Source organism: Chlamydotis macqueenii, chromosome 5, assembly GCF_036417535.1.
Source record: "Chlamydotis macqueenii isolate bChlMac1 chromosome 5, bChlMac1.mat, whole genome shotgun sequence".
NCBI lineage: Eukaryota > Metazoa > Chordata > Aves > Otidiformes > Otididae > Chlamydotis > Chlamydotis macqueenii.
This window is the reverse complement of record NC_141560.1, coordinates 43,663,148-43,686,900: the sequence shown is the minus strand read 5'-3', so window position 1 is coordinate 43,686,900 and position 23,753 is coordinate 43,663,148. Positions and strand designations below refer to the sequence as shown.

Sequence of the window (23,753 nt, the reverse complement as noted above, 5' to 3'; positions counted from 1 at the left end):
TCGCCGCTGAATCTGCGCCAGCGAACCTGCGACCTCGGCGGGGCGGTGGTAACGGCGCCGCCCGCTGCAGGGGCCGGGCCGGGCCGGGGGGCGGTGCGGCGGCGGGGGCAGGGGGCTCCTCGGGCGCGGGGGCCGCCTGGGAGCGGCCGCAGGCCGGTAAGGGCCGGGTGGGCGCCCGGCGGGGTCCCTCCCCTGCCCCTCAGCTGCCCGGGGGCGTCCGGTAAGGCCCGTTTCACCCGCCCGACGGCGGCGGGGCGGGGGACGGGAGGGGGGGCACACGCAGAGCTAAGCGGCCGTTCGTGTCCCGGGTGCCATCCCGGGTGTGACCGTGGCCGGGTCGGCGGTGGCGGGGGACGGCTCCCAAGGCCGGGCGGCGGGCTGCTGTGTGCACCAGCCCCCTCCGCGTCACGGGAGGTAAATCCCTGTCAGCGCCAGGCCCCGTCCCGCCGGGCAGGGCTGGAGGGTGGTCAGCTCCGCACCGAGCCCCACCGCTTCGACCCCCCTGCTTCGATAAGCAGATGCAAAGAAGTAAAAGAATTTGTTGCATAACCAGAACGGTAACAGAATCTGAAAGGCTGACCGGTGAAAACCATCCTGAGTCTCCCTTCCCGTTTGGTTTATGCAGGTGGAGGCTCTGGGGAAAGCTCTGCAACCGAAGAGCCCCGGCGGACGCGGTGACCATTAGCCATGGCCGTACCCATTGCAGTTCTTGATTGCGATCTCTTGCTCTACGGCCGCGGCCACAGGACGTTGGATCGCTTCAAGCTGGAGGACGTCACGGATGAGTATCTAGTATCCACCTACGGCTTTCCTCGACAGTTCATTTACTACCTGGTGGATCTCCTGGGAGCCAGTCTCTCTCGCCCTACGCAGCGGTCCAGGGCCATCAGTCCAGAGACGCAGATACTTGCTGCGCTGGGTTTCTATACCTCCGGCTCCTTCCAGACTCGCATGGGGGATGCTATCGGCATTAGTCAAGCCTCCATGAGCCGCTGTGTTGCCAATGTAACCGAGGCATTGGTGGAAAGAGCCTCTCAGTTTATTCACTTTCCTGAGGATGAAGCTACCGTTCAAAGCCTGAAGGATGACTTCTATGGGCTGGCAGGCATGCCGGGCGTGCTGGGGGTGGTTGACTGCACCCATGTGGCAATCAAAGCGCCAAATGCTGAGAACATCTGCTATGTGAACCGAAAGGGTCTCCATTCTCTCAACTGCCTGATGGTGTGTGATGCCAGAGGAGTCCTCTTGAGTGCGGAAACACACTGGCCAGGCAGTCTGCCCGACTGGTCGGTGTTGCAGCAGGCAGCACTTACAAGCCAGTTTGAAACTGAGCTGCATAAAGATGGCTGGCTGCTTGGTAAGTCAATTTTTCATTGTTGTTTTCTGGGGAAAGTCTGTTGTATGTTGGCTCCTCTTTGAGTTTGTAGCCTCTGGGCTCAAGTGATGCGTTTGTGCCTGGTTTCTGGAAAATTCCTTGAGGTCTGTGATTCAGTTTGGACGATCCTTCTCTTAGAAGCCTAGAGCAGTAACTTCCAATCTGTGTTTTATACAGTCTGAATATTGTATGTATTAGTTTACATTCATTCTGTTAAGACCTTGTTTTCAGTATCCTACACCTTTCTAAGCCAGATTGTGGAATTTTTAGTTCTATGTATTGTCCTAGACCAGCTGTCTTTTACTGTATTACACAGTAAATTAATTCTCTTAAAACTCTTCCATATTCTTCCAAAATTTCCCTGTATAAAACAGAATGTCTTTGTTTTGTTGTTTGACATATTTGTAAACCTGAGTTATTGTTGCTCTTTTGTGTTTTCTTATGCCTTTTGTTTTAGCCAGAGAAATAAGTTACTCTGTATCTGCAGTACTAGAAAACCAAAGGTCAAGAGCTGAAATCTGCGGTTAACTGTAGGTATGTAACTTGTCCTCCTCCTTTTCACTGCTAACAGGTGACAGCTCCTTCTTTCTCCGAAGGTGGTTGATGACCCCTCTACATATCCCCGAGACACCTGCTGAATATCGTTACAACATGGCACATTCTGCCACTCACAATATCATTGAGCGGACGTTCAGAACCATTCGGTCGCGTTTCCGCTGCCTGGATGGGTCCAAAGGCACCCTGCAGTATTCTCCAGAGAAATCCAGCCACATCATTCTGGCCTGCTGTGTGCTTCATAACATCTCCCTGGAACATGGGCTGGACGTGTGGTCTTCCCCGACCACGGGACACATGGAACAACCAGAAGAAGAGTACGAGCAAATGGAATCAATGGACTCAGAAGCCTGTCATATTCGTCAGGAGCTTTTACTTACTCATTTCAGCTAATGCCGTAACGGTTCATCTGGGAAGATATACAGAGCAAATATGCCAGTTCCTCTTCTTTGAGTTTGTAAGGACTAAGCAGATGTGAGACGAGGAGAAATTTTACTCTCTTCATTCCAGGCAGTGTTCTGAACTTCCATCAATCTCTCCAATCTCTCCATTGAACTTTCCTCAGTGCCATTTAATTGCTGAATTTTTACTGTTTTGATGGTTATAGACTCCTCTTTCACCTGATTTAAAGAACAACAACTAATATGAGATCAGTGGAGAAAATTGGGAAATTGTCTTTGATAATTATGAGAATACTGTAAGCCTTGCACTGTTTTACAAAGCAACAATTCTATGTCACTTTGTAAGCCAAACCACTTACGATTGATTTTTAAACAGAATTTCACATAATTTAAACTTCCCTGTGGGCTCATGTCTACCCTGAGTTCATGAGCAGCAAAGCAAACTTTTAGTTTGCAGATATAAATTATTGCTAAATGCCATTTTGCAGTTTTGCACATCTCACAAAACCCAGCAGTTCCTCTGAAAGCTGACAGGTGTCTTCTGGGAAGGGTCTGGCTTTTTGCTGGGTACCCACTAGTGCTTGCACCTACTTAGAAGGTCAAGAAGGATTGAACGTTTTTTCTTTCCCAGACAGATGGGAGAAGATGGTACGCTATGGTTGACCCCATCAGTTACTTAACAGATATCAGGAAATGGGGTGGTGAATCTAAGTCCAGTTCTCCCTAGGTAGGTCTGCCAAAACAGAAGACTGTTGGCTGCTGTAAAAGAAGTGGCAAGGCCTGGCTGGCTCAGAAAAATTGAACTAATTGCAAAAGTTCTCCATTTAGATCAGAGTTGAGGTACAGAAGGGCTGCTCTGCCACTCCTGGCAATCTACCTATTCAGTGGAAAAAGACGACTAATGCACGCAGTTGTTGCTGGCACAAGACCGGGAAGTTCCCTGGCAATGTTCTCTTTCCAAAAGGTGCAAATATTTCCAAGGATCACTTGACAGCAGTCTGAGAAAATCTTGTTTCTTAGATTTTATTGTTTACTGGGCAGTAAGTGAAACCGAAGTGGTAGGGTATGCAGAACACTGCAAAAATGTAGCTACTTAAAGTAGCAGTGCAACTGCCTGGCGCAGCAGGTTGGTCTGTTCTGTGAGAGGAAGTGAGCACGGATCACGCCCTGCCTTTGAAGAATAAGAAAGTATGGAATGTGTTCCCAAGAGTAGGATTGAGGTGCAGGATTAGATGCAGTTCTGCCAGGTTTGCAATGGCAGTAAGCGTAGAGAAAACCAAGCATGCTTTATGATTTATAGGCAGCATATTTTCATAAGCCTTGATGAGAACTGTAAAATATTATGTACAACAGTCTGAGATGCAAGTCTATTTTCTTTGCACATCTTCCCATGAGGTATCACGTAAGAACTACTATTGCTCACTGTGGCAAAAACCCTACTCCTTTTACCTAGGAAGAAGCATACAAGCATTGTTTTTTTTTTAAAAAAAAGCATTTTTAGGGTGAGAGTTGCTGCTGCATATGGTGCCTGATGGCTCATAATCATATCTGACGGTCTGTGCTAAAAATACTGATCTTTAGGCCTAAACATCAGCAGACACTGAGTGAGCTGGTGACGCTAAGGTCAAGTGAGACTTGGACACGCGTAGGTACAAACACTGTCACGTAATAACGAGCTGGAGTTTCTCAACTTAAGCTATGAATAGCCCTTCACAGCGCGTGCCGAGTCCGGAGCGAACTCAGAGTGGAGGCACTTCCTAGAACACATCTGCTGCTGGGTTTTGTCTTCCTTCAGCCACTGTCACCTTCGGTAGAGTTTAATTTCAAAACTGATCTCACTGCTTATCAGTTTGCGCAAAAACTGCATCAGGCCACACCAGAGAAAGCCAATCCACTCAAAACTACTGTTCTTCCTTGAGTTAGACGTCAGTACCCTTCCGTTCGCTTGGGAAACGGGACGTCCTCATCTAGAGAACTGTTTGCTCCGTGTACTCCTGAGCAGCTTCCTTCAAAACAATTCATCTAGACTTTTCTCTTTTCCCTTGGCTTTAGACAATATTTAAATTTGACAGCTGAGATTCATGTTTCTTTCCTGCTTTCCGTCTCCTCTGTGCTGTCACCTCATTTTGCCAGCCGCAGGCCGCAGTACTTGCAAGTCTGTGCATTGGCAGAGCTTTGAAACGTGAGGTCGGCCCTGACCGTATAATGTCTGACCGATCTCCGGCATCCGTTGGCCCCAGACCTCACCTGTCCGGGCCTTTTGGCTCTTTCCCTTTGCGGACTCACTGGTGCAAGGTGTCCTGCCTTGCTCTGATTGCCCTCCCAACGTCCAGGTGTGTCCCCCCCCGCCCCAGCTCCTGCTTCTGGGGTACAGGGTGCGAGGTACAGCCGCTGCCCCCCCCAGGGCTTCTGGTGGCAGGGTGCCCCTCTTCCTTTTGGGGCTTCACCATCCGCGGTGCTGAATGCATAAACAAAAAATGTTAACGCCGTTTTATTTCAGAAAAAGGAATCTTTTCTGGCACGCCTGATCGGACACCCTTGTGCTTCACTAAAAGTGTTTCACCCCGATACATCCGTCTCTTCTCGCCTGCTTGTAATTACATTTTTTCCACTCTGTATCAGTCTTGAGGGGGGAAAAAAAAAAAAAAAAAGAGGCAGGGGGTGTGGAGAGGGCGCGGTAGGGTGCGATGTAAGACAAACAGCCCGCCCCGGCCCCAACAGCCCCCCCAGCCCCGGGGAGCGGCCCGCCACCCGCCGTGCCAGTGCTCCGCGCTCGACTGGTCTCGCCTGCCCTCCGTCGCCCCCGCCGGCGGCGCGCGGCCCCGCACAGCGCGGCGGTGGAAAAGCTCTACGCTCGGCTGGCGTGGCCTGGCGGCGTTCTAGCTTCGGCTGCTCGGGCCTTGGTACCGCTCTCGGCGCTGCTCTTCGGGTCTGGCTCGGCGCTCGGCTGGCTCGCCTGGCCGGAGGTCGGAGCGGCGGCGGCGGTGACGACCGAGCACTGGCGGCCGCTTCTTCCGGGCCCGGCCCTGGCCCCGGCCTCGCTCCGCCCGCCCGGCCCCGGCCCCTCCGCACCAGGTAGGCTCGGGGCCTTGGTCCTCGGCCCGGCTGCAGGGCAGGGCCGCCCCGCCGCCGCCGCCGCCGCTCCCCGGGCGGGCGGGCGGGCGGGCGCGGCCGTCCCCACGGCGGCGCCCCGGAAGGTGGCGGGCACCTGCCCGCGCGGAGCCGCCGGGCCGCGGCGGGCGGAGCGGGGCCGGGGAGAGAGACGGGGCTCGCTGCCGGGGCCTTTGTTCGGGAGCTCCGGGACTGCGGCCTGCGGGGGGGAGCGGGGAGGCCGGCCGCAGCCGGCGGAGGGCGAAACTCGCCGCGCTTGCCTCCCGCCGGCCGGTGGGGCCGGGGCCGGCGCCGGGGGCTGGGAGGGAGGGGAGGGCTTCGGGGAGAGCGGCTCCCGAGCCCCGGGGAGCTGCCTCGGCCCCGCGGCCGCCCGCCCCGCCTGGGCGCTCCTGAAAGCCGGGTTTTTACATCCGAGCTTGGGTGCCTTGAGCCTCCCGCTCCGTCGCCCCCTTCCCTCCCACAGAACGGGCCGGGGCTGCCGCGCACCCGCGGTCCGGGTGAGGTCAGGCTGCGTTTTGGGGCTGCTGTTTTTGAAGCAGTAAATATTTTTGTTGTTGTTGTTTTCCGGCCTCAGCCAAATAAGATGCGAGGTGAGGGTTGTCCTCTCTCTCTCTCCTTCCGGTTTTCATCGTGTGTTGCAGAACGCTTGCTTGTGTAAGTAGCGTTTTGCATCAAATGCGTTCGTGTGTGCCTCTAGGACGGTAATACGTGGTTGCCTCTTTTCTTGTGAGGGAGCTTACCCAATCAATTCGTTGGCTATAGAAATGGTTTTGTTTTCAGCTATGGTATTTCTCCAGACAACGTGTAAATTTCTGTAGTCTTTGTTGAGATTTTTGAGATTGCGTCTGATCCTGTCAGTACGATACTTTCTGCTGTCTTTGGAAAGTAGCACAATTCCTGCCCTAAACCAGCATTTCGTCTTTAGGAGAAACTCTTTAGCGGGGCTTGTTGTGATAGGACAAGGGGTAATGGTTTTATAATAGAAGGAGGGAGATTCAGACAGGACATCAGGAAGAAATTTTTTACAATGGGGTGGTGAAGCACTGGCACAGGTTGCCCAGAGAGGTGGTGAATGCCCCATCCCTGGAAACATTCAAGGCCAGGTTGGACGGGGCTCTGAGCAACCTGATCTGGTTGGGGATGTCCCTGCTCCTTGCAGGGGGGTTGGACCAAATGACCTTTAAGGTCCCTTCCAACCCTACACTGTTCTATGATTCTAAGAGCTGTTTTAGATGAATTCATACAGCTGATCTTCCCGAGGACTAGCTTACGCCTAGATAACAGCTATTCTGGAGTTGGTTTCTTGCAACAGAGAGTATACAGATAGACTGTAGAGTCCACATAAATATGTTCAGGAGGAGCGCTCAGTGCTGCTCCATTTTCTCCTCTGTATGAAATGTTCTTAGATCCTTATATAAAAACCCAGTGTGTTTTTCTATATTTGTCCTTGTTTACTGCTCCACCCAGTTTGGTGTCCTCTGCAAATGTCATCTGGCTTCTTTGCCACTCCCATCCTCTTTCAAATTGCTAATGGGAATGTTAAAATGGGACCTAAGAATGACCTGCTGGTAATGTACACTTGCTGCCAATCCATTACCAGACTGTTTAATTTTGTTGTTGGGTCAGTTTTCAGAATGTGGGATGGAGTTAAATCCAGGCAGATTTGAATGCCTTATGGGTGATGTAGGCAACAGTACCTGAAATTCTCTGCTAAATTTAAATGTCTTGTTTGTTCTAACATTCATAACTCTTCAGTATAGCTTACTTACTAGTTCTGTAGTCCACAATTGATGTTGCTGTAGATATATTTTTTTTAAATTGGCCCATTTCTGTTTTGACAGTAACAAATAAATATCTTGTACTTATCTGTTGATTTGTGGCAGCGTGGCTGTTAATGTGTACAGGAGTCCATTAGCATTTATATTTTTTCTAATACTTGGAATGAAGAAGGTATTTGGATCCGAATATCTGGACTCGCCTTTTCAGATTTTGTTGCTGAGGAGTTTACGCAGAATGTTTATTTTGCTAACAGCTTCTTAGTTTTCTTTCTTTTGCCCTTTTCTGAGTCATAACTGACCCTCTGGATTCTTGTTTGGTTGTTTCCTACTTTTCCATTTTCTGTGCAGCACTTTTAACTTTTATGCAGCTGTAACAGCCAGTTATAAAGAAGGCAAGTAATGATACTGTCTGCCAGTATCCCTTTGCCATAAGTAAGGGATTCCAATACTACTTTTTTTTTTGTGTCATAATTTTTAATGAAACATTTGGAAAGTAACTTTTGTATCCTTTATGCCATGGTTAGCAAGCTAACTGAATTCTTTACTATTACAAAGTTACTGTTGATGTTAATACTTCTTAGTACTACTAATACAAATAGCATTAAGGTACTTTCCCCCCCCCCCCCTTCAGTTTGTATTATTTGAGACCTGATAAAGGGTGTAGTGCATATTAATAGTTACTTTGTGCGTTTTGTGTAGTAGCCCTGCACTAACCTAGCAAGGAGTGTGATAGAAACAAAATATTAATGAGGTGAGGACAAAAGAATTGTGATTTTTTTTCCTAAGCAAATAATGAGGTGATGTACAGTGGAAGAGGATTAATATTAGAAATATTTTAATGGAAAGTTGTTAATTATATAGTAGTCGCTTAACGAAAGACCCATTGATTGGGTTGCTTAAACTAAGAGGAGACCTGCTTGTCTGCCTCTTGGGATTTAACATTGGTTGTTAAGAACTCTGACTAGAATTGTTGTCTAGTAACTGTTTGTTGTCTCCAGTTTTGGTAAACTGTTTGCTGAAGGCGCGCAGGATGATGAAGTGCCAGGCCTGAGCATGGAGAGAGGCGTCTTACTCTGTGTGCTTGCACAGCTCCACTTCGAATGCTCTCAGTGAGGTCTTTTGGGCTGTCCCGGCAAAGTGATTCCTGCTGCCTTCTTCCTGGTATGTAGCACTAATTCTCCACCTTGAGCAGCATAGAATTGCTGCGAAGATTCTCTGACCCATGTTCCAGACACCTTCCCCCCCTACAGTCTCAGTCCAAGGCCAAAAAGGGAAAGGGTGTCAAGAATTGGTTGTGTTTCTTTGTTCAAAGCCTAAATCTTCTTTGTCTCACATCTGTTCTTTAGTTCTGATACACCTGCGTGTGAAGACAGCTTCTGTGTAGGTCACCTTTGCTTTTTGGCTTGTTACCTTATTTGATTATTTCCATGTGAGCGGGAAATTAACTGAGTTTTTAAAAATATGTTCACACTTCCAGTTACATTTTCTTTATTACTTGGATAAGGGGCACATGCCTTAAGTGCAACCTTGAATGCATGAAATACTTTGTCTTCATCTTGTGGATACCCGATGCTGCCTCTGCTACTGTTGGTGCTCCCAAATTTCTCTTGCGTGTACAATGTCACTAGGGGGCACTTGGCTGTGGCTCTTGGGCTTAAGGAACCTTGATGTGACTTTTACTGTAAGTCCTGGGATGTTGAATTGAAAATTCCTTTACTTTCCTATCTAAATGAGAATAATTCTCTAAAGGGGTTAATCTGAATTCTGTTTTGCTCTGTTTCCCTCTCTATGTATCACTCTATTTGTCACTTTTCTCCCCTCATTTCCTACTGTGTACAAAACTTAGCAAAAGATGCCATGGGCTGAGTATAGAATTGGGAAACCAACTCTTCATCTTCTGGATGTCAGTTCTGCTGTTTGACTTACCTTACAGCTTTGTGAAATTATATTTATTCTCTTCCTGTCTTCTGGATTGGAACTAATATTTCTCTTCTCAAGAATTAATTAAGTTCATGTGGAAATGGTGATAGTAGTCATAAAAGTGCGCCATATTCTCATTGGTAAATGAAACTGTCGGGCTCCAGACACAGCTTATCTCTTACTTTTATGTTTATTACTTCCCTTCTTATATTTGCTATTCGTTTTCTAACCTTTAGGAGTTGATACCTACAAGTTTCTCTTCCACTTCCTCATCATTTTACTGTAAATAACTAGCAATTTAATGTACTTCTTTTTACTGAAAAGTTCTCTTAAGAGTATTGCAGCTCATTTAATCCAGACCAGGAAGAAAAAATTAAGATTCTAATGGCAGTCAGCTCCTTGCTGTAGTCATGTAGGATCTTGAAAGGATGATGTACTATTGACATCTTTGTAATGTCTTTGAGTTTCCTGAGCTGTTTGTAGTTTCAATTTAAAACATGGCACTGAATTTTTTTAATCATGAAGCAATAATACAAGCTATTTTTCTTTTGGAATCCTGTTCTGATTTATGTGGAAGCACTTAGAGCTGTGATACAACTTAGAGCAATTTATGTAGGGCATCTGGAGAAGATGTGCTTTGGAATTACTTTCCAGATCTCTCTGGCCTTAATCAAGGGAATACTTCAGCTTACAGAATAATGCTTTGGGGAATATCTTAAAAACTTTGAAGAGTCAAAACAGGGCCATATAATGAAAGTGCCTTCACGGTATTAGTTTTGGACTCTTGCATAGTTGCATCATAAACTCGTTTTCTCTCCTCTTAAGGCTTTTTTTTTTATGTGGTTTTTTTTTTTCATATTTAGGGGCACTTAGTTGAAGACTGGCTCTGTGTTCCAATGTCAGAAATCTACATGATTCTAGTGTCTTAAGCTGCTTTTGTTTTTTCAAAGCATAATCAAGGACACAGAAGTAGAAACAGAGTGAAAGAATGGGTTCTAGTTTTGCTTTTTTCATAGTTTTGATTAATCGTGCTTAAGGTAATTGTTTGTTATACATCTGTGGACTATTTATGTTTGTGGGCTAGCCTTGTTTAAAGATTCCAGTGCAATGTATCTTTATTTCCAATTTAACTTTTATTTCCACTTTTCTGTTCATTTAAACAGTGCTGCAAGATAACTTGAAGTTGTCTCAATGCAAAACATTTTTTGTTTTGTTTTTATTCCTGTTTTTAATCCAAGAAGAGCTAGAACCTCTGAGAATGGTCATAAAGGTCATGTGGAAGTACCACAAATAATGGAGTCAAGGGAAGGCAAATCATATTGTTAGAGGAAAATTTAAATATGTAGCTGATCAGGTACATTGTCAGAAATTCATATGGCCCTGTCACCTCATACTGAGTATAGTCTCGTTCCTCCAAAACTTGTCGTAAGTTTTCATCTGTGGAACTATTCTGGATATGAGTCATGTCACTCTTTTTTACTGATTTTGTTGTTGTTATGACATTGTTCAAATTCCAGTCCTACATAGTTCGATTACTTACCAAACTAGGACTCTTTGACTTGTCTTTTTTGTTTAGCTGAGTTGGTGCAGTACAAAGAGGGCAAACCGGCTTTTTTTTTTTTTTTTTGTTTGGTTTTGCATAAACTTTTAAAATTTTGCTTAGTCATTCAAGTGAAGGCATAAAAAGGCTGAGAGGGAATGGTGTGATGCTTCGTATGAGTCAAATCAATATTTTTAATAAAAACTCCTAGTAGACTTCAGGTCCTCTTCTATCTTAGATAGTGTTTCTGGGGCTTCTTACATGCTATTGTTCCGTGCGATTTAGGAAGATGTTGGTGACGTTACCCTCGTATTGCAGAGGGGGAAAGGTTGGAGTGTAAACAAGAAAGTGAGCTAGAAAGTCACTGAAGCTGTGTGATTGCTCACATATATTACAAGTAATGTTTTAGGTGTCTGGCTCATTCTTTGAGATCTCCTGTTTGCGGGTCTCAGAAGTTTCATTTCTTTGTCAGTGAGGCTCCTGTAAAAGAAGGAGCGGCTGTGTAGTCTGTAGTCAAGTTGGCAAGATGATTTCTGACTGTCTTCAGCATGCAGAATGTTTGCTTTTTTAAGCCTGTTAAAGACATGGGGGTCTTGATAAAACAGTTTGTCTCAAAATTGAACTGTGTAAAATAGAAGGGAAACTGGTTGTAGAAAGTACTTTGAGGAAATACTGTGTCTTGCGACTTCAGCCTATGTGAGGATCATTGTCCGTGAAGATAAAGCATTTGGGCTGTACCACCATGTACGCTGTTCTCATGCCTGTCTGATGATCTTCTCATCGTTCTTGGAGAACTCAGCCACATCTGCACTACTGGGACTGCTAAGTTATTACTTAGCAGTTATTACTTATTATTTATTAAATACAACAAAAATACTCTTGAACTCTTTAATATCTTGCTGATATTCAAACCCTGAGATGCTGCAGTTTAGTTTGGAATAAATGAAGTGGCATGCTTTATTGTTAGTGCTGGACACTTCTCCTGAGAACAGACACTTTGAAAACAGAAGTTACTGGCTTACGAGATAGGCAGGGCCACAGCCAGAGCTGAGGTAGTTCAGAGTACTAATAACCTGATTCTCTTCTTTCCTAGAGGTGAGTCCACTTGTGTTTTTGCAGGTCAGTGACATGCCTCATTGTTCGCGACAGTTTTGGTTTTGTTTCTGCTTTATGAGAGCTTTTGTGGTTGTATTGGTTCTCTCCCCCCCCCCCCCCCCCATCTGTGTTCTTGTAATACAAAGTATACAGCTTGCAGTGGCACATAACGTATGTGGATTGTGTCAATTTTACCATCAATGCCTTCTGGGAGTCTTAAAATTTGACAAAAGGACTTTGAGACAGAAACTACCAGTGCATGCTTTTTGCCTCTCTCATCTTTTCTAGGGAAGCTTCTGCATGCATTCTCTCTGTGGATCCCAGATTGTAAAGCCAGAGACAGCTTTTATATTTCACTTAATGTTGCCTCTTTCTTCATCAGTCACTTGAGACTTCTTTGGGCAGCAAAATTGTCTGAAATTATTTGGACACTTGTATATTTTGGATAGAACTTCTGTTACAAATAGCATTTACTGATTGCAGCTTTTTTCCTTTTATTTTTAAACACTGTTGGAGCTGTTTACACTGTTTCTGTATGCACACGTCAGGAAAGACTTTTAGTGTTGGGCTCAGCATGCAACCAAGAAGTCCTTAGGAGTGGTAATAGATTTGTAGTCTGAGAGCTGAAGGCCATGAGAAATAACTTTCTTTTTTTTCCCAATGGAGAAACGAGTAACATGAGGTAGTACTCTGATAAATTTTTTTGTATCAAAACCAGCTGTGCTCCCAGAACCGTGGTACTAGAGTCTCCACAAAATCAATAGTGCTAAAGATGTTGGGGGGGGCAGGGCATGTTAAGAGATGGGAGCATCTTCTCTATGAAGTGCTAAAGTTTCCAATTGGAATGGTTACTGACTACATAATCCATAAAATATCTTGACATCCTTTGTATATGGTGATTTGAATGTAATTTTTATTCCTCTTCGCTCCCTACCCTTTTGTCAGTGTTTCCATGGGGTCCCGTACTGCTATGAAGTATTACCAATTTGCTGCTTCGCTGTGGTTTTCTAGAGGTTTAGCATCTGTAAAAGTGACAATTACAAGCGAGCTTATATCGCTCTGAGGCTGGGAATTCTTAGGGCTTCTTTGAGGACTTGGAGGACAGCTGCGCAGAGCAAGAGCAAGTGAAAGGCTTGGGGCTGGGCTGTGTAATGCTCTTTGCAAAACTGTAAACAGCCCAGAATGCTGTCCTGAAATGCCCTGAAGGGAGAAAACTGTTAAGGAAACAAAGCTGCCAATTATAGAAAAATTTCTGACTCTCCACTTTCAGAATTTTTCTGGTGCCCTGGACCATATCCAGGGCATTAGCTAATCTTCCAGTTGTTGAACTCCAATTCTGGTTATCCTGATTAAACCCTCCAGCCCCCCAAAAAACCCCTGAAAACCAACCGACCAAGCAACAAAAAAATCCCCACCCCAACAGCAAGAAGAAAACTGAAGAATACCAATCCCCGAGCAGTTCCTTGATTTGGTGGTCAGCTGTTTATCAGTTGTGATAGCATGAGTATTTGTAATAGAAGCTGTTACTGAATCAGTTCACCACTGGCCTGGACAAGTTTGATTCAGTGAGGTGCAAGTTTTCTTTATGCTGAGGCCTGAGAAGTATTTTCAAACCTGCTGTGTTTCATTTAAACTTTTTTAGTCAGATGGCTACTGAGTAGCTAATAAATATGGTTGGTAGCTCCATGGTTTATCTACTAATGCTATTTAATAACATGCTGTCATTATTCAGCTTTTTATATGTGAGTGAAATGTTTGGAGTTGGTGGGTTTCTTTACTAGAGTAGAGAAGGAACTGGCTGCTTTAAACAAAACAAATCCAACAAAGAAAAAAAAACAAAACAAAACAAACCTGAACATATGATTAAATAATAAGGTTAAAGGCTTCCTGCTAAAGTGAGTGAAGGTAATACCCATGTCTACACTGCATCTATTTCTGTTTGAAGGCTCTAATTTTCTTTGCCACTCTGAAATGTTGCTGAAATGCGTCACCAGCTTGTGGAGAGCAGTTTCTGTATTCAAGCTCGTTCAGATAAAGGAGTAAACTTCCCCTTGTGAAGCACTGATAAAGCTTGGTCCCCAAAGGGATCCAGGGTAACACTGGAGTGCCAGCCCCACTCAAGAACGATGCATTCAGTGTTTTCTGAAGAGATCCCAGCTTTAAAAATGTTGAGCGGGTTAGGAGGGTGCTGCGTAGGCATTCGACCCGTGAGTTTCTTTTGTTTTCTTTTCAAATGGGATACAGAGGTGAGTCAGAAAAAGCTGAAAAAATAAGGGACAGTCCCTGAGGGACAATCATCAAGTTCAGACATGCTCAGGAGGCTCACATATGAAGTGTTTGTTATAGCCAAATTAGTTCAAGAAATTAGTACACATCTGCAAAGACTTAGATAAGCTGTCTTAAGGTAGGTACCTGGTTTTGTATAATGAAGGTGACTTGGTCTTTGAATAAAGTGAACCCAAGAGGTTCACTAACTGCAGTTATAGGTGTTATCTGTTTCTTTATTTTACAATGTGTAAACTTGTCCATGGCATAAATAAACATAAAGATGTTTGTTAAACTGCTTGATTTCCTTGTTGCTATTGTACTTCAGGGAACATCAGTTCTTCCAATAGGACTGAAATGTTCCCAAGTTGTCAGAGCTTGTTCTTTCTCATGAGTAATTGGATTATCTTGCTTATAAATTATCACGATCTCCTAAGTTGTTTAGGTTGTTTGTCCTTTGCAGCTATTGAAAGGCTATTCCAAAGCTTAACGTTTGAGATCTCTTAAAACTTCCAGCTTATTCCAGCTGCAAGTCTGGTCTTCCACTTGTGTCCGGTTTATATCTTTATTCTTGGGTTGTTTTAGTCCATACTCCTTGAGTACACACATATAGAATGTTCAGCAACTGTTTTCTTGATTTTATTAGATGAAACTAGACTTAGTTTCCTTCTGTAAAATAGGGTTTTTATTGCCTGCATTGTTCTGAGCTCTCCTTCCCCTCTGCGCTGCTTACCATCTGAATCCAGTCATTTCTAAACAGGGGTGACTGGTGCTGTTTGCAGAATCCAGATGAGGATTTATTAGCATTTAGTGAAAAAAAAGACTCGGTTTTTTTTGTTGTTGTTGTTGGGGTTTTTTTGTTTTTTTTTTGGTTTTTTTTTTTTTTTTTTTTTGTTTAATGATTCCTAAGCCAATGTGCTTTTGGCTGTATCTGCTGTGGTTATCCTTGTTGTAACTGTTTTTGGTCTGGGCTTTTTTCATTTGTACAGTTACTTTTAAAAATCTGCTTGCAGCATGATATCTTTAGTTTTTGTGTTGCTTTCCAGTAAGGCTTTTATTTTGTAGACTAATTCCTACCTAATGTTTGGCTGACTTTCATGAATTCTTGAAAGAAGGCTTGTTTTACACTGTGGAGTTCAGCTTCTTTAAAATAGATGATCCCCATGCTGTTCACATTAAACATCAGGGAATTTCCAGCCAGCTTGACTTTCTTTGTGGTGGATTTCTTTTCTAGGAAGATGGATGCCTTTACTTTTCATCACTTCAGTATCCTTTATTGTACTTTTACAAATGAAAACTGGTCTGCTTTATCAGAAGTCATTTTCCTGGCTTATCTCTTCAGACCACTCCTCCCTGTAAGCAGCAATTGCCTTAAATCATCTGCTCAGGAGGGGTTTTTTAGGGAGAGTGGGAGGAAAGAAAGGTTTCCTAATGACCATTCTGAGTTCTGTCATTTAACAATTCATCTCTTCTTGTGTACTTGAACCTTTTTTCCCTGTATGTGTGTTTTTTTTTCTTTTTTAAGTTGCTGCTTCCTTCTCTATTGAATATTGATGATTTTGTTCAGTGTAAGATGAACTGAGGAGGATTTGTCTTTAGATCTTTACATTCGAAAGAGATGACAGGGTAGTATGCACACGCTGCTGGGATCAAGTGGTAATAGCATTGCAGCAGCGTTTATTGGTTTATGTATTCTGAGAAATTTCTTGTTTCTGGAGAGATTTAGGTGGTCAACTCTGATGTATGAGGCCACTCAAAAGCTTTGTAGCTTGGTTGCTATTAGGGCTGCTATATTTAGTTCTTTCAAATAATTCACTTTTTTTTTTCCTAGAAAACGGGTACTAATGCTTTCCTTAGCAGCTCAAAGTGTACTTAAAGCATTAATTTTTACCATTGTGCGTTACTTGGGTGAGCTGTTGTTTTAAGAGCAATGTAGATGGAAAGATGATGTACAGACAGGCAAAATGAATCATCTTGATGGAGTTGGCCAAGATGCCACTGCAGTGTAAGACTTTGGTCCAATACATGGTTGTTTTCATACATTGTAAGCTATTGTGATGGAGTTGGAAGTAATCAGAACTTGAGGTCTATCAATCGTCTGACATTTGCAGTGATAATAATTCTTAGTACTGGAAGTTGAATAATTCCCCCGAGACTCCTGTATCATATTTTCATTTTTTTAACACTGTTCCTCTAGCTGTCAGTCACCTTTCCTAGATAGACTTGAATCTTCAAGGTGTAAAGACTGCCTCTTCATAAATCTTTTTTTTTCTTTATTATATACAGCAAGAGACAGAGGGAAGGGAAAGAGTTTCAAGGCCGATTTTTTAATTCTCTTTAGGTGTGGTATGCCTAGGGCATGTGTACAGGGAAAGGACTGGGTGCTTTCAAAAACCTTTCAAGTAATCTTTGACGGCAGAAATGTCAAAATTGGGCTTCAATAATGGAAGATGGTAGCAAAGGCTAGATAGATTGTTCTCTTAAGTCTAGTCTTTTGGTATTTAAAGCTGTTACTTCATCTGGACGGTCAAGGTAAAAGCTGCGTTCATTATCATTGTCTTCTCTTTCTAGATTTCCATCAAGATAAACAGTTGAAATGTGGATAACCTATTTGTAGCTTGGTGGTGGTTGTCATCTGGAACCTGCTGGTGTCTCCTCCCAGTAGCTGGTGTAACGTTGGCCACTGAGAGCCATGAAGGTTGTACCAGAGAAGAATGCTGTCCGCATCCTGTGGGGTAGGGAACGGGGTACCCAAGCCTTGGGTGCTCAGCGGCTCCTGCAGGAGTTGGTGGAGGATAAAACTCGATGGATGAAATGGGAGGGCAAGGTAAGGTTGTGGGATAGAGGTGCATAGCTTGATCTTGGAGGGGGGGAAGGGAGGCAGGGATTTGAAATAAATTGTCTTGTGACTGTACATTTGATGTGTTACACTTGATATGCTCTCTGGCTCTGTTCAGTTCCTGCAGTGATGTGATACTAGATATGTTCCTGCAGCGGGTTCCCCTTGTTTTCTGTGTGGCTTACAGTTAAAAGTATGATCATATGACACCTGCAACACTTCCTGCTTTGTTGGCTTTTTCAGAAAGTTGAGTTACCAGACAGTCCACGCTCCACCTTCTTGCTGGCGTTTAGTCCAGACAGGTAATTAACTCCTAGTTCGTTCCCTGTTTCAGCAGTCTCCTTACACTTACAAGAGTGATGGAGGCTTGTGCCTGTTCAGTTGTCCAGTCCTGAATAGCTGAGTGAAACTTCTGGTTCCTGACACGCATGGATGGAATGTGCGCACCTTCCTAATCTCACAGCTTCAAGCATAGTTGGTGTTTAATTTCTGAGGTACCGAAGTGATGCATAATTCTAAGGAAAAAGGATCTGTGTGGCCACCGTGGGATTTCCTAAGAAACTTGAGGAAATAAAGAGTATTTTAGCACAACATGCCAAGTGATGTGGCACGCCCACTGGGATATCTAGGACTAAAGAGCAGAGCAGAATGGTGCATCTATTTGAAGCAGAAATGGAGGTGGGGTCTCTGTTAGCGTCACTTGATTTGACAATGGTTGAGATGGTGTGGAGAAGTGGAAAGAGATATTTGCCCCAAGCTGTCACTCAGGAGTTCCTTCTGAGCTGCATGTTTGCTCTGACTTTGAAAGTCAAGCTTGTGCTTGCAGATCAGATGAGCTCATGTCTGCATGGACTCTGAAATCTGGCTACAGGAAGCTTTGTGGCCATTGTTGAAACAGTAGCCTCTTACCCTTTGAGCTCTGTGTGGGAGAGCTGCTGGGTTAGGTGTGAGTAGACCCTGTTGAGATGAAGCTGACCATGGTCTGGTTTTACTGTTCTCCTCTCATGTTAATATTTGTCCTACCTTCTGCATTCTCAGGACCCTAATGGCTTCCACACACGTGAACCACAACATCTACATCACAGAGGTGAAAACAGGCAAATGTGTTCATTCCTTGGTTGGACATCGCCGCACTCCCTGGTGTGTCACCTTCCATCCCACCATCCCAGGCCTCATTGCTTCAGGATGCCTAGATGGGGAGGTTAGAATTTGGGATTTACACGTAAGTCTTTCCATAAACATATGTGCCTTTGGTATTTGGTGGGTGGTGAGGTTTTTTTTGTCTGACTTTGTTTCCCAAATGTTGCCTGGTAAGAGAGCTGTTTGGAAGCTTTGCTGGGACCTGTCTCTAGAAACATAGAACAGGTCATAGCTGTCCTCTTCTGACTAAAGAGGAGGTGACAGATTCTTTGTTCAGTTCTGCCAGGTAGGTCATGCTCCTTATCTATGCCTGTTTATTTGATTAGAGTGGTACAGATAATGCTGGAGAACTTTGTGCAAGGTGCCTGTTTAGCTTGTGTGAAAGATGTGCCATTTTTATTCCACTGAGCATATTTGAACTCTTCATTAGAGAAACCACTGCTCTGCCAGTGGTTTGGCAGATTGGCACAGAGACAAAACACGTATACTTACTGGTTGCTTTGAAATGCAGCACCTTTACAGGCTGCTTGAGATGCGCTTAACTACAAAAATACATTTTTGATCCTTGTTGCAAATAGTTTTATATTCTAGACATGACACACAACCTCGTATGAGAGCAGCTGTTGTTGCCAAGAAAGCATGTCACTTCCATGCTCTAGGCAGACTCTTGGAGAGATAGCACATACATGGAAACCTAATGGTCTCAAACTTTGTGATAAACTGTTTGTGATTCTTGACTTCTCACTCAGGGTGGAAGTGAGAGCTGGTTCACAGATAGCAACAATGCCATTGCATCGCTTGCTTTTCATCCTACGGCTCAGCTCTTGCTGATTGCAACTGCCAATGAGATACATTTCTGGGACTGGAGTCGTCGGGAGCCTTTTGCAGTGGTGAAAACAGCTAGTGAAATGGAGCGGGTCAGGTGAGTTCCTGTTTCTGGGGGAAGAGAACACTCGTGTGTGAAAAATGGTCTGAGCTGGGGAATGTGGGGGTTCCTCTGGGATGCTGCACCCTCTGCACTGAGGCAGCAGAGAGAAGCGTTGCTTGCAGCTCCTTGACTCAGCTGGTAGAAGAACAGTTCTGTGAGCAGGTAAAAAAAACAATTGGAAATAATAGATCAGCATGGTTATTCATATTTGTAATCAGACAAGTGCCTGATAAATGCCCAGAATCTACTTCACATTAATTTGTAAGCTTAGTAATGAGACTTGTCAGCCATAAGTATGACAGAACCCAGAAGCTGCAGGAAGAGAGTGCTGAGCTATTATTTTGGTGCAGTTATAGAGGAAACTGCATTGCTAGATTCCTTCTTTTGAGCAATTTAAAATAAGACAATGATGTAACATTCAAGGCAAGTTAATCTCTCCCTTTGTACCAAATTCCAATTTGTGATATATACGTAGATATTCCTGGCTGTTTCAGTTGATACAGCAGTACTTGCTTCCAGCTTTTTACTTCTGTATAGTGTTGCTGTGGACCATAAAATAGCTGCAGTCTTCAGCTAGATAAGTATGTTTTCTTCATCTTAATACATAAGATTTTTGACATCCTTCAGAAGATTATGATGGTAATGCAGTAACGTTCTCATTGCACATATTTCATATGGGGTTTTCTTTCCTGCTGTGTACAGCTTCCTGTGTCAATATGGAATGTGAATTCCTTCAATATGGATTGATACTCTGGCTCTGCTTTTGTTTTAGGCTGGTACGGTTTGATCCCTTGGGACACTACTTGCTCACAGCAATTGTTAACCCTTCTAACCAGCAGGTAAGGGGAATGTCAGTACCTGTATTGACTGGCTAATTACAAGACGCTCTGCATACATTAACCCTAGTCTGTTCCGAAGCAGCCTTGTGCTCTTCTGAAAAACTGAAGTCTTTCTAAGCCGAGTTCTGTCTTGCCTTAACTGTTCACATAAATGTTCTTGTGTTATGTGCGAGGTCATTAAAGAACTCTCCAAAGTGTCTTTATTTTGCCCTCACTATCTCATTAGTGGTGGGACAGACGTCCCAATGCCCCAGCTCTTTCAGTTCTGTTGTGACACTGCTGGATTTGAAGCTACTTGAGGTGTTAACAATGCTTCCCACAGCTGCTGACCGTCAGATACTGATGCTTCTGTTTGTATGACCAGTGTATTGTCAACATTCACTGGGCTGTAGGAAGAGGTTGTCTGGATCCATAAAATGAACTTTGAAATAGTTTCAGCTGGTTTCCTGCAAGTCAAGGCTTCTAGGAAGGGACTTAGCACATCCTTTCATCTGCCTGGGATGGTAGCTGACTTTCTGATATTTATTTGGAGGTACAGGGATGTGCTGTGAAGTGACTGAACTTTGTTTTCTTTTGCAGAGTGATGAAGAAGTGGAAATATCCGTGGACAGCACAGAGATGCCACATTATCGCCAACGTGCTATCCTTCCGTCTCAGCCTGTGAGGCGCACACCTCTCCTCCACAACTTCCTGCATATGTTGTCCTCCCGCTCCTCTGGCATACAGGTGGGAGAGCAAAACAGTGTTCAAGACTCTGCTACCCCATCCCCTCCACCGCCTCCACCACCACCACCTCCGCCTCCAGCCAGTGAGAACACAAGGGCATCTGTCTATAACAGGCTCCGGGAGCGTGTCAGCTATCCCTCAGCAGAGTGCTGCCAGCACCTGGGGATGTTGTGCCTTTGCAGCCGATGCTCTAGTGCAAGACTTCCTTCTTCTCTCTTCCCACACCAGGAAAATGCACCTTCCACATCTTCTGGGGCCACTGGCACTTCCTTCTCCTCTGTGCAGACAGAGCCTTATCAACCCCCAGAGCAGGCATCCGTAGCGCAGGAGGAGCAGGGGATACTTAACAGACCCTCTGCTTTCAGCACTGTTCAGAGCAGCACTGCTGGCAACACCCTGCGCAACCTTAGCCTGGGCCCCACGCGGCGGTCCCTCAGCGGGCCCTTGGCAGGCCACCAGTCCCGGTACCAACAGTCTGCGAGAGAGATGGCTTCGGGCTTAGGCGGGTCTGACTGGTCCAGGACAGTGCTGAACATGAGCTCTCGGTCAGAGCTGGAAGCCATGCCTCCCCCTAGGACCAGTGCCTCCTCTGTGAGCTTGCTGTCGGTGCTGAGGCAGCAGGAGGGAGGTTCCCAGGCATCGGTCTATACCTCTGCAACAGAAGGGAGGGGATTTTTGGCCCCAGGGGCTGAGGCGGACAGTGGTAGTAGCGCTGGCCCGAGCAATCCGGCCAGCATCCGTAATGAGCTCCAGTGTGATTTGAGGCGATTCTTCCTGGAATATGACCGGCTTCAGGAGTTAGATCAGGGGATTGGTGGGGAGCCCAGCCAGTCGCAACAGGCTCAAGAAATGCTCAACAACAACATTGAGCCTGATCGGCCGGGTCCCTCCCATCAGCAAACTCCGCACAGCAGTGAAAACAATTCCAATTTGTCCCGGGGTCACCTGAACCGCTGTCGCGCTTGTCATAACCTGCTGACCTTTAACAATGACACGCTGCGCTGGGAAAGAAGCACGCCTAGCTACACACCAGGGCAGGTCCAAAGCACGTTTGAGGGTGTGCCTCCAAATACCAGCCAGGTGCAGCCTGCAGAGAGAACCGAGGGCAGAGCTCCTGCCTCTAGCAGGCTGCAGCTGGGCAGCTCTTCCACCCCGCAGGAGGAGAGGACCGTGGGAGTGGTCTTTAACCAGGAGACGGGGCACTGGGAAAGAGTTTACAGCCAGTCGGCTTCAAGCAGACCTGGGAATGTATCACAGGAGGCCTTAAACCAGGAAATGCCTGAGGAAAGCTCAGAGGAGGATTCACTCAGGAGGTAAGATATATACTTGGCCTTCCTCCTCTATTTTTTTCTTAAACCTTTCCCATCTAGTCAGAGGTTTTCAGTGTTTTCACAGTTAAAAACCTTTTCTCTGTGGTCATGTGCTGTTTATGTAGATGAAAATAGAGATGTGGCATTGATGTCTTTTGTAGTTGCTGTTGTCATGCTGCAGATAAGGTTCTGAGGGTGTCTGTAAGGACAAACACCAGGCCTCTCAATGGGAAATGAGAATGGTAGTATGGGCTCTGGCAGCAGATCTCTGGGGTGAGCTGTGCTCCTGGTGTTTCCCAGGGACTGCAGGAGGGTGGGAACACAGGATGTGCTATGCTGTCCTTTGTGCCCCATACCACGCACGTGCTATACACAGAGAATCTGCTCAGAGTAGGCATGGAAAATTGGGCACAAGTAGTGAGAATTGCTTTCTTAAGTGCTGTGTCTTGTTGACGTTGTAGTTGTTAAGTTGGAAGGGTTAACAATCATTTCCTTGGTGTTGCCGTATAGGGCAAAAAGAACCTCCAAGCTCCGTGTTAGTGGTTTGGGCATATACCTTAGTTACGAGTGTTCGGCCAAACTCACGCAGTTTACTTGCCTTTGATAAAGAGAAGTTTTGAAAGTGACTCCCGTTGACCTCAGTCTAGAGTGAGCTGACTGGGGGTATGTGCATCTCTGAAAATTTTAGGCTCTACTCTATTCTTGTTTTAAGAGGATGCTTCTTTTTTGGAAGGATTTTTTTTTTTTTTTTTTTTTTTTTAGTGCTTCAGATGCGCCAAATCAAACTTGTACCGGGAAGGACCTGTGCATTGTGTGAAAGTGTCTCCACTGGCCTGTATGGACAATTCAGCTACATTGGTACTTTGGATAAGGTTTCCCTACTGGGTTTCAGTTTGACATCCTCTCTGTCAGGTGGTTTGTGTGCTTGTCAGAGGAAATGTCCAGTCCTGCTGTTTCTCAGAAATGGATGCTTTGTGCTGTAGGAAAGCAAAGTTTCCAGGTTGGATGCAGGTGTAACAGACTGAGGAGGCTTTGTACATGGGAGTGCCTGAGGAAAGGGAATTCTTTCCTCCTTCCTGCAGATAAGCTGATTATACTTAGGCTGGAACAGTGGCTGCCTTATTGCTGTAGCTGCATAGCAAATAAGTGGTGGTGGTGGTCTTGAAATTATTCATCTGCTTTTAAATCCTTGCCCCAGTTTTTTTGTTTGGTTTTGGTTTGTTTGTTTGTTTGGTTTTGTTTTGTTTTTTTTTTTTTTTTACAGATTGCCATAATGAGTGTATCAGGCTGATTACATGGTAACTACTTCTTTCTTTCTTGAGCCTGGACTTACCTGCCATTAATTTAAATCAGATATCCTCTAGTCCCCTATTAAAAGGCAGAGAGGTGAGAAGGAGCTGACAAATTTAGCTTTAAAATGGCACTTGAGTATGTACATCTTGCATTATCTTTCTTTCGAAATAGCTGTACATGCTCCATTGTATTGCTTGTTCTCTGGATAGAGTCACTGTAGTGTCAGAAATAATGGGGGCAAATGACCTTTTTATTGATCAGGCGGTTGGCGCATATTTGGACAATGAGGTGTGGTGGGATCTGTAGATGTGATCTGTTCTGTGAGAGTTGTATAATTTAAAAATGCCCTGAGGCGTGTAATTCATTTCACCCCACTGTGCAGGAGCTGGATGGGTTGCTGCCTAACAGCTGGAGTCCTGTGAGTAAATCTCTGGGTCACTTGGCCTGTCGCCCGTGGTGGTTGCTGCTGCCTGCTGAGTGGCTGTAGCATCTGTGCAGGGTTAGTTGCTTACCTGGTTGCCTGTGCAAGCAGGTGCTTTTTGCTCAGACGTTAATTTGGAGTCTGTAGTTCAATGCGTGAGCTTAATTCCAGAGGAATTCCTGTGAGATGAAACCTGTAGTGAAACCCTTTTGACAGG

General features: G+C 45.1%; 2 protein-coding genes across 9 annotated transcripts in view; both read left to right on the top strand.

The window, feature by feature from the left end:
* Positions 1 to 71: 71 nt before the first annotated feature.
* On the top strand, positions 72 to 4,901 carry HARBI1 (harbinger transposase derived 1). Of its 2 annotated transcripts, none has more exons than XM_086748840.1 (3): positions 72 to 220; positions 626 to 1,357; positions 1,947 to 4,901. In XM_086748840.1, exons 2-3 carry the CDS (start codon positions 688 to 690, stop codon positions 2,321 to 2,323), a joined length of 1,047 nt encoding a protein of 348 aa, XP_086604966.1. In that variant the 5' UTR covers positions 72 to 220; positions 626 to 687; the 3' UTR covers positions 2,324 to 4,901. The 2 variants fall into 2 exon arrangements, with proteins under 2 accessions (XP_086604966.1, XP_086604967.1); XM_086748841.1 differs by lacking the exon at positions 72 to 220 and adding an exon at positions 386 to 528.
* Positions 4,902 to 5,298: 397 nt separating this feature from the next.
* The window catches only part of AMBRA1 (autophagy and beclin 1 regulator 1), a 140,049-nt gene continuing 121,594 nt past the window's right edge, over positions 5,299 to 23,753 (top strand). For 2 of the 7 annotated variants that reach the window (XM_086748499.1, XM_086748496.1), the window contains exons 1-7: positions 5,310 to 5,406; positions 16,612 to 16,867; positions 17,123 to 17,181; positions 17,918 to 18,101; positions 18,769 to 18,941; positions 19,720 to 19,786; positions 20,366 to 21,825. In XM_086748499.1, coding sequence (XP_086604625.1) covers positions 16,733 to 16,867; positions 17,123 to 17,181; positions 17,918 to 18,101; positions 18,769 to 18,941; positions 19,720 to 19,786; positions 20,366 to 21,825 — 2,078 coding nt within the window. In that variant the 5' untranslated portion in view covers positions 5,310 to 5,406; positions 16,612 to 16,732. Of the gene's footprint in view, positions 5,407 to 8,218; positions 8,382 to 15,274; positions 15,396 to 16,611; positions 16,868 to 17,122; positions 17,182 to 17,216; positions 17,319 to 17,917; positions 18,102 to 18,768; positions 18,942 to 19,719; positions 19,787 to 20,365; positions 21,826 to 23,753 lie in introns of those variants that run through there. The other 5 variants (XM_086748498.1, XM_086748497.1, XM_086748503.1 and 2 more) reach the window with 5 other exon arrangements.